Source organism: Pagrus pagrus (assembly GCF_965226575.1).
Source record: "Pagrus pagrus genome assembly, chromosome: 2".
Taxonomy (NCBI): domain Eukaryota; kingdom Metazoa; phylum Chordata; class Actinopteri; order Spariformes; family Sparidae; genus Pagrus; species Pagrus pagrus.
The window spans coordinates 9,862,902-9,878,595 of NC_140186.1; the positions used below are offsets into that span (position 1 = coordinate 9,862,902).

Consider the following 15,694-nt stretch of genomic DNA (forward strand, 5'->3'; position numbering starts at 1 on the left):
GTTCCAGGGCTAATAAATTATATGGTATTTATTCAGTGCATTGACTTGCATGCTTGCCTAATACCGGATCCAGCATTTAAGGCTGTATTGGAGGCATTTCCGATTCTAGTATCAGTATCGAACAACCCTATTGTTTACCCTATAAAATTATTTTAAAAATACCCATCAAAACCCAAGGAGACATCTTCAGATGCCTTGTTTTATCCCATCAACAGTCCATCACCCGAAGATACTCAGTTTATCGTGATATAAAACAAAGAAAAGCAACATAATCCTCACATTAGAGAAGCTGGAACCAGGAGATGTTTGGTGTTTTCACTTCTACGGTGCAGCATTGAGTTATCAAAAATTGAACTACTGAAAGCTGACATTGAACATCTGCTCAGATTCGTATTAAAATTTGCTTAGATAGCTTTGTATTGAGAGCAAAACTTTGCCATTTCCAGACTATTTAGTTTGGCAAAGTTTGGCAATACTCACTTTTTGTTGATCTGATCTGAGGATCAATTTAACAGTTAAATAATTGGTGAACAAAATTGCCTAAAATTCACTGGTACCAGCTATAAAAATGTGATGTTTTACTGCTTTCCTCTGTTTTACATTACTGTCAGTTAAAGTTAAATATCAGGCCGTACAAGTGGAATAGTTTGCATTATACCATTTTCTCATACTGGTTTGGTTGTTTTAAGTGCATTGTGGATGAGTTGGACAGTCTGCAGAGCTGCTGTTATTGCTGCTGTTATAGTAGTCGTGGTCTTCCTAGTCAGCTGTGATCTTTACGACTACAGAGGAAGCTTCAGCCTCTCCTCCCCTCCTGAATTTTCACTTTCTTCTTCCTCTCCCATCATCTCCTGACCAGGAAACACAGATAAAGAGCTTCCTCTCTGATAAAACTTGTTAGGAGGAACAGTGCGTCATAAAAAAGACTGTTTCTGTTCCACATAGCCGAACGTTAGTGCACTGTACACAGGTGGACAAATACCTTAAATACATGCAGAAAAAAAATTGGCAACTTTCTCTGTAATGTCTCTGCTTGAATTAGACCTTAGTGTGCAGCAGAACTGCTGTATGATAATATCATCAACGTGATGGAGTAACTTGATTTGTCAGTTATTAAATTCACTATATTATACAAAAAAGACATACCTGTTCAGTCCAGACATTCCCAAACTTGATTAATTTTTTGGGGAAATCTGAGGTTTTTTTAAATAATCAATCAGAGTTTTTTGTTAAAGCAAATTTGCGAACCTGTTTGGAAAAGGGCAGGCAGGTGATTGGACCAACCATCTCTCTATCACGTGCTAACTTCAACCAATCAGATCACCAGTAAGGGAGCGCTACCATCAGAGAGCCAGTGCTTAAATCAAACTCTTGCTGCAGTCAGTTGAGAGAAGAGAGAAAACATCCATTTTCCATCGAGAAGCGGTGCCAGTTCTGTTCTTTGCACTCTTTTCAATGAAATATACTCTCCAGTTCTGATATAACTGAAGCTATAGCAGCAGCTATGCTAGCCTCTTGAAGGACTCTCTTTTAATATATGCTCATTCATACAGATGCAGACAGCTCGTAGGTGATAGTGTCGCAGAGATGTTACGTGCCGGGATGTCTGAATTTTTTGGGGTGTAGTCAAGTGTCTGTTTGTGTGTACGAGTGTTGATTGTGATCTGATGGGTCATTTGGTTGTCCATCGTTAGAGTGATAGTGGGTCTGTTGTCATGCCATAAGGTCATCAGTGTTAATGAGAGCCGCAGCCAGCCACAGCCTAATTACTCTTAAGACCCTTTATCTACAATTGCCCAATACAGACCCCAATGCACGCACATATACACATGAACAGCAGTGAACTCTCAATACACACGCAGACATATGGACCATCAGGACACATCACACAAAACAAATGAGCTGGGCGTTTCATCTTCTTCTACTCCTGCACTCTGTGAGGAGAAAGATAGAATCTCACGATGGTTGATTAACTTTGTCTTTATTCTGGAGCGCCTCCTCCCCTCCGCGTCGGCAACTAGACGGCTGACTGTGGAGGAGTGACGGAGGGCTCAGGGGTCAAGGGGCAAACTCAACAGGGAGCAGCCTCTAACCCCCCAGGATGTCACCCCAATAGGACTCCAGGGGCCAAAAGTCACTTGGTTTGTTAAATCCTAACCCAGACACAGCGACTTCTCTGGACACACGAACACAGTGTCTATGTTGCGTTTTGATTTTTAAAGGGTAGTATGTATCTTTGCGGTCCTTCTCTATACGCTTCAGCAGATACGTAAACACAAAGGACATAGAAAAAAGCATCAAGTTCTTCTTAAAGTGCGCTTTTCCTGGTTTAAATTGTGCTTAGTCTGTCAGCGTCCTTTCTGCTTGAATCTAATGTAGCACTGATGGGACACTTAATGGAAACAGAAGTTTGGACTGAAGAGCAATGATTTCAGTTATATCCAAAAACAATGGGATATGTTAGATTATAGGAACTTGTGATGGCACAAAGGTGTCAGGTAGTCATACACAACCAATCAAATAGTCAAGGAGTCTAAACAGCTGTTTTGCAAATGGTTCTTGTTTGAACACAAAAAATCATACAGTGCCAAGTAACACTCACAGCAGTGTGACATGTAAACAGCTGTGGTGTTGTACTTTTTAGACAAGTGGAGAATGCTGGTCAAATGACGGGTCAGTAAATATGGGGCCTTACACAGCAAATTGATCTCGGTCCTTTCAGTTTCAGGTAGAGTTTGTTAAAGCAATAATATTAAAGAAGCACAACTTACTGTTACTGCCGTGACCCGGAGTTGAACCGGGGTTGCTGCGGCCACAACGCAGAGTACTAACCACTATACGATCACGGCACTGTGAGCAGCTTGTTATCTCTTTGTTGTTACATATCATATTTCATACATCGACTATCAAATGAGTATGGGAAACAAGGGATTCACAAGCTAAAGTTCACATCGAGCTAGCCAGGAGTCGAACCTAGAATCTTCTGATCCGTAGTCAGACGCGTTATCCATTGCGCCACTAGCCCTGTAAAATCTACATTGTGTAAATACCATCAGCATTACATGCAACCAGCACTGGTCTTGTGGTCTAGTGTGGAGACAGCAATACGGTGACACAGCAAAATCATTTTAAGCTGTCCAGCTTCTAACAATGTAAACTGAAGCAGAGGATGGAATCAAAACAATAACATTAAAGAAGCGCAGCGCACCACTGCTGCGACCCGGATTCAAACTAGGGTTGCTGCCACCACAACGCAGAGTACTAAACACAATGATCAAGGCCACTTTGTCAACCCAGTGCTTTCTTGTTGTACTGACTGCTTCCTTGTTGTGATGTATGGTTTAAGCTTTGAATATCAAATGTTGTACTGAACAAGGCTTTAGGATGGTTGCGAGTGACTGAAACTGAAGGATTGAGGCTTTTGGTAAACTTTGAATCTTCATTTGTCTATTGTTTGTTTCTTTTAAGGTATAAATGTAATTTGAAATGCAGTATGTAGAGAAGGAGTATTGGAAACAAGGGACAAGTGATTTACAAGCTTAAGGTTACATGGAGTTAGCCAGAAGTCAAATCTAGAGTCTTCTGATCTGTAGTTAGATGCAGAATTTTGCACCACTAACCCTCTGCACAATGATCTGTGTGAACAGCTTGGTTCTCACAGCGTGGCATGCAAACAGCAATGGTCTTGTACTAGAGTGGAGAAGGCATGTCAACTGACTGGTCTCGGTCGAGTCAGAAATACGGCGAAACACAGCAACATTGTCTCAAACAATAATAAGTAGAGCAGAGGATGGTTAAAGCAATAACATTAAACTAGCACAACTTACTGATACTGCCGTGACCCGGATTCGAACCGGGGTTGCTGCGGCCACAACGCAGAGTACTAACCACTATACGATCACGGCAATGTGAAGACTTGGCTACCTCTTTGTTGTGAGATATTATAATTCATGCTTTGACTATCAAACGTGCTCCCATTTTACCGTATCGGTTCCAAAGCGATGAATTACAAATGACAGTTAAGTTTCACAGAGGATTTTCAAAGAAAAATTAGTAATACTAAAGACAAAACAGGCTTCATGGTGGCAGTGACTGATTGAAACTGAAGGATTCGGATGACTTTTGGTACATGTTAAAACTATTTATCTATCGTTCATCTCTTTTCAGGTGTAAATGTAACGTGATACAGAGTATGTAGAGAAGGATGATGTACAAGCTAAGCCAAGTTCACATCTAGCTAGCCAGGAGTTGAATCTAGAATCTTCTGATCTGTTATCCATTGATATCCATTGACACGTTATCCAATGCATCACTATGCAAAGTGCTCCCTGTGAGCATGGCATCTAACCGGGTTGATGCAGCCATAACACAGAGTACTAACCACTATACGATCACTGCACTGTGGTCAATTGGTGAGTTACAGATTCCTTGATACCAAGACTGCATCATTCATAGGGGACAAGTTTACTGTTGCCTCATTATTGGGATAACAAATTGTTATGTACACTGCCTAAAAACTAAAAACAAAATAAGAGGGGAAGTTTTCAGTTCATTTTGAGTCATTTGAAAAAAGCACATTGAAATCCCAGTACAAGACAGAGATCTCTGACTATTCCTTTATGGTTTCTTTCCAGCTTGCTTGATGATCACTCTCTGCTTTCTGTTAGATGGTCGTGACTTCTTTGCTTCATCGACGCCTCTCTCTGAAAGACAGCAGACATACAGTGGACAGCTTTAGAAGCTGACATTTGTCTTTGTGAGTGTCAGTGTGTGCATGTGCGTGTGTGTGTGTGTGTGTGTGTGTGTGTGTGTGTGTGTGTGTGTGTGTCTGACGTGTGTGTGTGTGTGTCTGACAGTGGAGGAGGACTATGTCTACCTGGAGATGCTGCTTCTGGTTGGATACAGATTGAAGCCAAGCTGAAGAGCGAGACAATGACGAAGGCAATGATGATGAAGGTCAGCTCAAAGGCAGTGAAGGGCAGGTCCATCTACACAACTGTCCAACACAAAGCACGGCATTACATTATATCACACATTCACATCAAGGGAGAACATAATGCACAACACAGAAACCTGACCTGATTCTGAGTTATTTTCTAGAAGTGACAGTAAGACAACTGACATATATGACCATACAGAACAATAAATGTTTTTGATATTTGCACTCACACCCAACACAGTGTGTATCATTTACACAGTGTGCATATTTACGTGTGATGTACATTTAAAATCAGTTGACCCCTGCTTGAATGTAAGCTGATTTTTAATGATTGTCTGGAGTTTCCACCCCATCCTACAGTTTGTATTTCATTGTATTGCTGCCAGATTAATGAATTAAAAAACAGACGGGTATCTTGCCATCATGTAAAGGATAAGTTCACTCCAAATGGAAATTCAGTCAGTATCTGCTCACCCTCATGCAGATGGAAAGTTTGGTTTTCCACAGAACCTTTCTGGAGCGCCACAGCTTGGGGACATGTTTGAAAACATACTGAAATAACTGAAAAAACACAAAAAAATATTAAATGACTCTGGTGTAATTCAAGTCTCAGAGTGACGTTATTTACACCTTTTTTTAAGGCAGAAATCATCTCTGTAGCTGCTAAGCTAAAAGAATTAGCATGCATCCGTCTCAAGTGGGCGAAGGAAGTTCAACAGTACGTAAATAACATCTTTTCAAATTATTTTAGGAACTTGGGGCTTCCAGAGACTTGAATTACGCTGGAAGCGCTGTATGGAGTCCCTATCTACTTCAGTTGTTTAGGAGAATGCTGTGAAGTTCCAGTGATGTTTTGTGGCCTACAAATCGGCATGGGGTGAGCAGATAATGACTGAATTTTCATTATTAGGTGAACTGTTCCTTTAAAAAGCCAGGGATACAGGATATTAACAATGCTGTCTGAAGAATATTTGGATTTTCTGCCCATGTGGGTGATTCACAGAAAACTGAACTTGTTCCGGACCTGCTACTAAAACAGTGTCATGCTTTTATGTCTGGACAAACTTGCTGTTTTGCATGTAGCATGATACTCAGACTGACTGGACCTTTTCTTTTCATTTAATCTGCTTAACAAATCAGAGTTGTGTGTTGCTGATCAAAGATTTGGAAGATTTAATGTATTTGTCACAGCATAAGACACAACATTTCTGCGTTACATACACGAAAAGAAGCATTTTCATAGCTATAGTGTTTGTAAACTGCTGGAGGTGCAGTAGCATGTTGCCTCCACAAGGTGGCCTCACAGCCCCGTTATTTAGAATAGAAGGATGGAGCAGAACTTTATTGATCCCGCAGGGAAAGTATTTGCAACTGTTACCTCTATCATTTATTGTTTTATAGTGACACATGGTCCTCACAGTGCTCTTTGAAAAAAATAATAATAATCAAAATTAATCTCTGTTCACAAATGTGCTAAAGCAGAATATTTATACCTGGTCTATTGCAGATAATTTTATTTATGATTAATTTCAACCTGGAACATTTGAACGACTGTCTAGTTTGCATGATCTTTGTGGTGTCAAATCTGCAAGTATCACAAAGTTAAGAAATTCATCGTAGAGTGAGTGAACGGGTGAAACTGGAAGCAGGAATCACATAAATTAAACAGTCAATGTTGAAAGCAAAGAAAAAAGTAGAGACAGTTTTTGGAATTCATTTTGAAATTTTCAGCAGTTTCATGAACTCTTCAAACTTCGACCAAAATGCCTTTGGTGTCAAAATCTTTCCTGGTGTTTTAATTAATTACATTATGAATCTCTACATAAACGTTTCTCATGATCATTCTATAAATAGATAATATACATAGGAAAATAATAATAATAATAGAAAATGTGCTGAACCGCAGTAAAAGCAGGTCAGGAGTTAGACAGACAAACTTGTGGTTTGAAAGAATATATTAACACGCATTATTTATGTTGCACCGTGCACTTCACTGAGAGTCTGAAGGAATCATAATAACCAAGCGCAGATGGAGTCTGTGATTCACACATTTTCCTGCCGCTGTACATCTGTTCATTCACACAAGCTCCACCCTTTGATCCCTGGCACAACTGATCTAGATGTCTCACTCCTGAGAAATACTTTGAGAACTCATTCTAATCTTGCTAGCACACCTTTTGCTTCTGACCTAGATTTTGAAAACCCCTTTCAGAGCTGTAGATTTATACAAGAGATCACTTTTGTTTGATATATTTCTTGTTTAAACAGGTCAAACACCAAGGTACGACAAGAAAAGAGGAACAAAGAACAGGGTTTTTTAAGACTTACCAGTGAAAGCAGCTGCTAATTTCAGATCTGAAGATCAAAATAAAAGGACTTCTGTGCGTCTTCACTTACACACTCTCTCAAAGAGCAAAGAAAGCAGGAGACTGTCTCTGAACAGCATGTTGAAGCAGACGTTTGTTTATTGACTTTATTCTTTCTCCCTTTTTTTTTTTTACAGTGTAAAGCCACTCCTTTGTGCTTCATCCTGGAAGCAAATAACCCTGGATCCTGTACACACACGCACTCTCAGAGGTCACGATTCAGACTTTGTTCTAGTAACTGATAACACACACACACACATGCACACACACACACACACACACAAACACAAGGCTTTGGCTGACGTGTCCTCAATAGGCACTGAACAGGAAGAAATGAGACCGCTGTTGCCCGCTGAAGTTTTTCATTCTTAGTCATGAATGCCGTGGAGTCAGACGATTCGCTCGTCACCCTCTGGTTGTGTCTTTGACTCTGATGGATTGGAAATGATAAAAGTGATCACTTCCTTTGGTTTTTCCACCACAATGCACATAATTATCAGTGACAGATGAAGACATTATCTGATTAACTTCGTTGTCAATTTGTTTTGCTGTTCAGAGGCTCATAGAATAAAAAGCTGTGACGTATTTAAAATAATTCATGTCTAAAATGAAATTATATATACAATGAATGAATATAAAATGACCTTGACTCAAAGGTCAATTAGCTTAGCTTTTTCTGCAGCCTTCGACTGCACAAAGCAATTTCTATTCTCTGAGGAGCATGAGATAGAGTGAAAAGCTCCGGTTAAAGCTACTAAATGGGCCTTTGAGTTAAAATTATTTTATAGACTTAAACATAAAAAACATAATTTTATTTTATACCTGACTTATTTTATACATTATGAATTGCTTGATGTCTATTCATGACTGTTGCCAAGGTCATGAATAAACCTCTGTTGCACCAAAACGTTGTTAAGGCAACATCTGGATTAATCATAGAACAGCAAAAAAATATATTGTTTTATAGTGTTGAGAAATGTAAGACAATGCTAAAAATAATAATTTAGTTCCCTGCTAATATGACGCATAATATTTGTTTGTACTGAGAGTGTAACACCTTTAGTTTTATTATGGACAGGACCCTCATCTTCTTTCTCTGCCAGAAGTTTAATCCCTACTGGCTAAAATTCACCAAAATGGTCATTTAAAAAAAATATTTTAATTTTAAGGAAATATAAAATGTCAGTCAATTCAGTAGGGCCCTGCAATACATGCCTTTGTGACCTTTGTGAAGCTGATAATGTTTTCAGTTTCTTTGTTGCCACTGAGTCAGAAAAATTAAGATGTCATTCTGATACAATCTTATGTTGATTTTGTTGGGGTTAGGTAATTAATGGAAATTCCTAAACAGAAATGTTCTGTATTTACTATACACTCATTTGCCGTTTTATTTGGTACACCTAGTTAAAACTTTTTTAGAGCGTGTGTGGGCTTTTAGAGAGTGTGTAGGCTGTAGTTTACGGTGCTGTTGAACTGTGTATTGAACTGTATTGAATATACATCAATCACCTCTTTCTAATATCTTTCTAACTGATAAAGCTGACAAGTGGTTAATGATAAAATGTAAACCCAAATCAAAACCAATGTTGCAATATGATTCACAAGGCAATCAAAGCAAATAATAAAAGGAATAACTTAACTATTTAAAGAGAGAAGCACAAAATTTACAAATAGTAAAATCGTAACTGAAGCACAGCGTCAAAACACATGGCAGCATTAAGAAATAAAATAAATAATGTTAGTAATGTTAAGACAGAAAGGAGTAAAATTTCAAAGGAGACATTTTGTACTTTTGGGATGAGAACTAATGTGAACTCTTATGAGGAAATTTAGGATAAGTTATAATAAAGATAATATTATGGAGGGCTGGTAAATCAAAACAAAGTGTTAAATAAATATAATTACAAGGAAAGATGGAAAAGTGTCATTTTTAAGGCTGTAATTTTTTGTGATGTAACTACATTCATTGATATATTGTCAGACCCGAGCACAGGCATTTATAATAACTGTATAAAAATAGCAGTCGTTTGGCTGATGGTCTCGTTCGCTGTTACAGGTCATTTATAATCATCAGAGGAATCACAAGACTGTTTCATAAACACTTCAAAGTTCCTCGTAGTCACCTCCAATCTTATCCACCGCATTTATATCATGAGGGTAGACACATAAAGTACAGCCTCCAAAATGAATAAAACGGGACATTATAACCTTTAGGGTCAGATTTATTGCAGCACTGTTGTGTTAGACAGTTAGATTTATCCAATAAACTGGACACTAAAATACAGTCAGAGATGTTTCTGTTTTAATGTCCACCGCTATTGTAAAGTCTATATTATATGAAAGTGGCTGATATTACGAATCCAAAGTTCACTGTTTAAAATGATGAAACAACACTAATGATTACAATAGTTTTGATCTCTGTATGGGGTCAATAACAGGTTGTCTGCAAAGTGACAGAATGGACAAAAACAGACATTTTCATTATGTGTGTTTGTGTGTGTGTGTGCGTTGCAGTCGTACCATTCGAGTGTGCACATTCCTCGTTGATCATTCCAGTAAGTGTGAAGAGGGCAAAGACCAGGAGAGAGAACATGATCATCAGCGCCTCCAGCTCTGTCAGTGGCGATGCCATCTACACCCGCTGCCACATCTGTGTCAACGGTGAACATCTCATCTGTAATATCACCTGTTGCCCCATAAAGATGACACCCCTTCCAATCACACACTGAATTAAAATTAAGGATTGAGCACTTACCCAGAGAGTGTTACTGGGGTGTTAAGATGTTGTCCTTGACACAGCAGCTTCATGACACACAGACACACACATATACCCTCTCTCTCTCTCTCTCTCTATGTTGTGTCTCTCTCTTTGTCACTTGCAAGAACTGTGAAGAGCTGACTAACACGTCCCCTCTCAAGTTCAAGTGAGATCATATTAACCCTAATTATTAATGGGCCCTGTGGGTGTGGGTGTGTGTGCGATAGTGTGTGTTTGTGTTTACCATTAGACACTCCCCATGTAAAATGTATGAATGTCTACACTTTAAGATTTAAGGTTGCTTTTTTCAGGTAGAGTATTTGACCTAGATGGCATGGCATGCACCGGAACTTTCTGTGGAGGTTAAAGCTAAGGTGGTTTTCTGTTTTTCTCTACAGGAACCCCTTTGATGTGGTAGCTGTCCTGATGCAATGGAAAACATCCATTTGTCTCCTGAAACTCCTCCCTACTCATCATCGGTGCCTGCATGCACACACAAATCCATCTTTTGTAGATTAAAATGTAAAAAATACACTTGTTGTATACAAGTGTTAATGGAATGGTGCTCAGACCACAAAGCAAGTGTGCTCTGACTTCCCCATTTTCAGTGCAAGTAAGTGGTCTTGCAGCGATGTGTGTGTGCATGCTTGTACAGTATGAAAAGTTTGTGGTGGAACATCTGAGCATGCTAGTTCTCCTCTCAGCTCGTTAAAAAAATAGGGCTGCTGTTAACAAACTGTTGAATTTTCTCTGTGCAAATGTTCAGCTCATAATCCTGCTTAAGAATCATCAATCAATCAACGGTAGTGCATGAGCAAGCAGAGTTCATGTCTGGTTGTGGTTGGTGGTATTTCTGGTGAAGGAACAGACGTTCAGTTTACGTTTCAGGAAAGTCCATCAAAGTACAGAAAAGATTAAGCGCACATTTAGCTCAACCAAAGTTTTGAATAGAGTTTCTATTGTGTTTTCTTTGTAAAGAGACAAGGTGGAACTCCTGAAGTCTACAAATAGATGCAGATGAGAATCTGCCTGCAATTTTTAAATCTACAGTTTTCTGGCTCTGGCACAGAAGGATCATTATCATTAGACCTTTACCCAGTTTGAAGGTGGTGGGAGCTTTGCCGGGGAATTACGTGAGGTCACAGTTATGTGCCAATAAGTATGTTAACGGTGTATTTGGTCCTGCCCGATCTGGTGCAACAAGGTGAACGAGAGAGAGTCAGGGAGGGAAACAATTTGTACATGTCCACTCAGTCCTGAGAAGAGGGAAATTACCTGTGGAGGTTTTTCTACCATAGCTGTTCAGAGCCTTAATGCAAAATCTGTAAAAAGTGATGTTCCCGCCTGACAATGTTTCACTGCTACAACAACATCCATGTATGCTGGGCACTTATATACAGTATAGACATATATACAGTAACTAAATGTAGCATAGCCATTACTTACCTTACTTGTCAGTGTATAATACAACTTAACTGTTAAGATTCCCTATTTGTCTCTCCCTGGATTTTTTGTCACCTCTCTACTATTGACTCTCTAATAACTACACAATATAGTATGAGATAGGGTTTCATTCAAATGAAAAGAAATTGTTGTATAAAAAAAGACTTAAAACAATAAATAAAATGGCATTTAGTAGAGCGCCTACCTCTGCCAAGGCCCAGTAGTCCCCTTTAATTAAATCAAGCCTAATTCAATATCAAATAAAACATTTAAATCTGCTCCACATTTTTATTTTTCATCAAGATCCATGCATTATTCACTGAGAAATTTATTTTAAAAAAAAGGGCCCTGTTGCACAATTTTAAAGAAAGTAGGAAAAAATTCCTGGATCCGTCCCTTTACCCGGATCTGCACCAAAAGTTAATGGGGTTTATTCTGGGCCGAGATCCATCCTCCTTCCAAGTTTCATGGAAATCTGTTTCGTAATTTTTGTTTAATCCTGCTGACAAACCAACCAACCAACCAACCAACCAACCAACCAGCCATCCTCCTTTACTGAGGTAATACGATCTCCAAGCCTTGGATAAAAAAGCCAAACAAGGATCAATGATATACAGGGTATGCAGGATCCAATCTAAAAATATAGTAACAGTAATAAAGAAATAGTGAAATGAAGATAACTTCTCATACATCTTGTGCTACTTGAATATTTTCTTGGCTCAGAAAAGAGAAATGCACTATCAGAGTAAGGTGGACAGTCGCTGCCTCTTCACCTTAATTAGCCACCACTCTTCAGCGATCACTTGAAGTCACCCATTTTCCAAATATCTATCATTCGTAATCCTCATGGCCTGAGACCATTTTGAAAGAGGATTACACCCTCACCACTCAAACACACACACACCTACACACACAGATTCAGTGAAACCACAATATGGTTTGTGTATGATTTGTGTGTCTTTTCATGTCCGGTCAGACGACAAATGTGCCTTTAATCCTTTAATATGACAGAGTCTGTCAACACATTGTCTCTCAACAGGGAGTCCCCCAACAACCAGGTCATGTGTGCGTGTGTGTGTGTGTGCGTGCGTGCGTGTGTGTGTGTGTTTTACTGCTGTCCATGTGCACAAGTTGCATAAGCTTATTAGCAGCACCATTGGTCAGAGGAGGAGATTGAGGTTAGTCTAAGCCCTAATCCTCATGGACCGTATGCTTATTACCCAGCAAGCACGACAAAGTGCTGGCTCCGCCCCTTCAAGAAAGACACACACACACACGCCATTGCAACACACATTTTCCCTGCCTCCTTGTTTACTGCTCAGCTCCATCTCAACTCTTCCTCTCTCCATCTCTCTCTCAGCAGGAGGGCAGTGCAGGAGGAGGGGGAGGAGGAGGTGTTGCGCACTGTTGAGTGCCAGTCGTCATGACGACCTCACACCCCACCATCTCCAGAGCTGTCTTCCTGTTGCCACGGTGACCTGATCCCGTTCCATCTCCTCTATGATCCAGATTGGGCTGATACAGGAGAGCAATCCGGGAGCAGTGTCTCCTTTCCTTGAAAGCAGCTCGTCGATGGGACAGTGGATCACACGCAAGGACTCGGATCGTAGGACGGTAAGGCACGGCGTGCTGGGAATGCTGTGGGAGTAACACCGGCGCGTTGCCTGGAAACACCAGCATGCCAATACAACAGATAACTGTGGTTCCAGCCAGGGAGACAGCCAGCAACGGCAAGAGCGCCACTCGCTCCAAAGACAGGACCGAGGTGAGTTTCTGACCTCTCAACTATGTTTTTCAAGCCTCTAAGGGGCCAGCTACAGCTCTATAGGTTAATTTACTTACTTACTTTTTTTTACAGTTAAGGGTTAAAAGTTGGTCAAATTATAGAGATTTAAGAATCTGGAGAGGTTCTTTGCGTTGTCAGAAGAAAGTAGAAGTCGTTTGGTCATTCCGTGCTGATCTTGAAGACTGAAGAGGAAGTTGCGTGTGTGTGTGTGCGCGTGTGTGTGCCGCGTGTGTGTACCTGAGCCTACAGTATCAGCTGACAGTCTTTTCAACTCACTCACTCAGTCACACATACAGTACGGATGCACTCAGCAGCCTTTTATCACTGCTCCCTCACTTGGGATTTGATATTTTCACCTACATCTTTTGAGTTGAGAGAAAATGTCACAATCACGTTGAGGCTACAATTATTATTATACAATTAGCTATTAGCAATTATTTTCATCATCTCCCGATTATTTTCACAATTTTCACAATCATTTATTTATAATTATTAATTAAATAATTGTTTAGTCTATAAAATAACAATCTCAATCTCCCAGAGCCCAAAGTGATGTCATCAAATCACTTCTTTTGTCCAAATAGTCCAAAACCCAAAGATTCTTCAGGTTATCTAATGGTTGCAGCTCTGCATCATAGAATGCCACATCGTGTCACCTACCATCACCTCATGTTACATCACACGCCTAAGACTATAATGTGTTTTTCTCTGACAGCCGGGGGGATTCAATGTTAGGAAGAGAAACTTTACAGTCAGTACAGACATACATGAACCTAAGAGTAGGGTTCTTATGAAAACTTTATAGTTTTCAAACTCAAATGCCAGTGGACGAAAGCTTGTTTAATTTGTGTTTATTAACTCAATTCCAGACATGAACAAGAGTAAACCTCAGTATTTTGTGTTTGTCATTTATGTCCCTGGTATTGCACTACTTAGTTGTCATGAATAGCTTCATTACAAATCTATATGTTAAAACGGAAACAGGAACCTTTAAGTCTCTGACGTCTCTGACGTCTTTTAAGTGTGGTATACAATGGTTTCACTTCCCTCTATTTATTAATTGCCCTACAGTATTATCAGACATTACAAGGCATGCATCTAAGAGTCTTGACTGTAGGGTTACTATCTTTTTGGAAAATATTCTCTCATTTGTTACATTGCGTCTTATCTCTCTACTGCCAGCTTTTTATTTAGGGAAAACTGCCCCTCTCAACACACAAAAAAAAAGGAGGAAGGAACCGACTCAGAATTTAGAATTTAGCTCTTCATGTAAACTGAATTAGTGCCTACACCTGCTTACACTGATGGCCAAGATATACATTATTATTATTATTAATGTAATTAAATGTTTAGGCTTTGGGTAGCTGCCTCTTGTCTAAGGGGGAAGTTGCACATCAGAACTAAACTATGGACCACTGGCTACATGTCTGTTTAGGAAGAAAGGACCAAGGCACAAACCAAAGAGGAAGTGGTACACATTTAGACCAGTAGGCCAGTAGGAAACCCACAGATTAAATGTTAAACATGCAAACGTCTTGTGCTACAGGACTGTTGGTTTCACAGCAGACTATAGTTTTCCACTGATGATAACCTTGCACAGTCATTAGATTGAGATAAATGCCTGCTGATTGTACTGTCATAATGTTATAATGAGGCCATCAGCTCTCTGTGCACTTCTGCAGAGTAGATCATCTCTATGGTAGTCAGTGCCGCAATAACCTTATAAGCAGAAAAAACTGAATGCACAAGTCTTTACTGTTAATATAAATGTAACAAGGCTGAACATTTAAAACAGAAAATGCAAAACCATCTCACTGGATGATCACAGTGAGTCTACATATATCTTTCTTAATGTTACATGACAACCATTTCCAAAATGCAGATTCCAAAGGAGTCATTAAGAAACTTTGATTTCAATTCTGCATAAACACATTTCACCCCTGCTTGTTTCAAATAAATAGTAATCTACAAACACCTACTATCTAGCAGAATCTGGCTATCTGTCTGTGCCTACAGTCGTACATACATGTCTTCCCCTCTCCAAATGCATTGGTTTTATTAAATCGTGAGTGGAGCAGTATTCTCAGTTAACCTACTCAGCCGTCACTGAGTTGCTTGATTACCAAGTGAACAGCATCGATGGTGTGAATGTCTTGTAATGTTCATCTCAATTTGTAAAATGCTATGCTACAAAACGCTTGACGAGAACAGGACTGGAGTCCTCCGTAACTACAGTTATGATTACTTTAGTGTTTGCTTACCTTGATTGACTGAGAGGGGCAGTGGTGAGATCTTTTACTTCAGTAAAGTACATATACCACACTGTAAAAAATACTCTGTTACAAGTCCTGCACTGAAGATGAACCTTAAGTAAGAGAATGTTAGTATAATCAGTAAAATGT

General features: G+C 39.5%; 1 protein-coding gene across 14 annotated transcripts in view; it reads left to right on the top strand.

Annotated features, from left to right (window-relative positions):
* marchf1 (membrane-associated ring finger (C3HC4) 1) overlaps positions 1-15,694 on the top strand; it is a 33,452-nt gene that overhangs the window by 2,915 nt on the left and 14,843 nt on the right. For 3 of the 14 annotated variants that reach the window (XM_084372165.1, XM_084372169.1, XM_084372170.1), the window contains exons 1-4: positions 4,866-4,956; positions 7,443-7,516; positions 9,820-9,966; positions 12,867-13,271. In XM_084372165.1, the coding sequence (XP_084228291.1) occupies positions 13,185-13,271 (87 nt within the window). In that variant the 5' untranslated portion in view covers positions 4,866-4,956; positions 7,443-7,516; positions 9,820-9,966; positions 12,867-13,184. The other 11 variants (XM_084372173.1, XM_084372172.1, XM_084372166.1 and 8 more) reach the window with 9 other exon arrangements.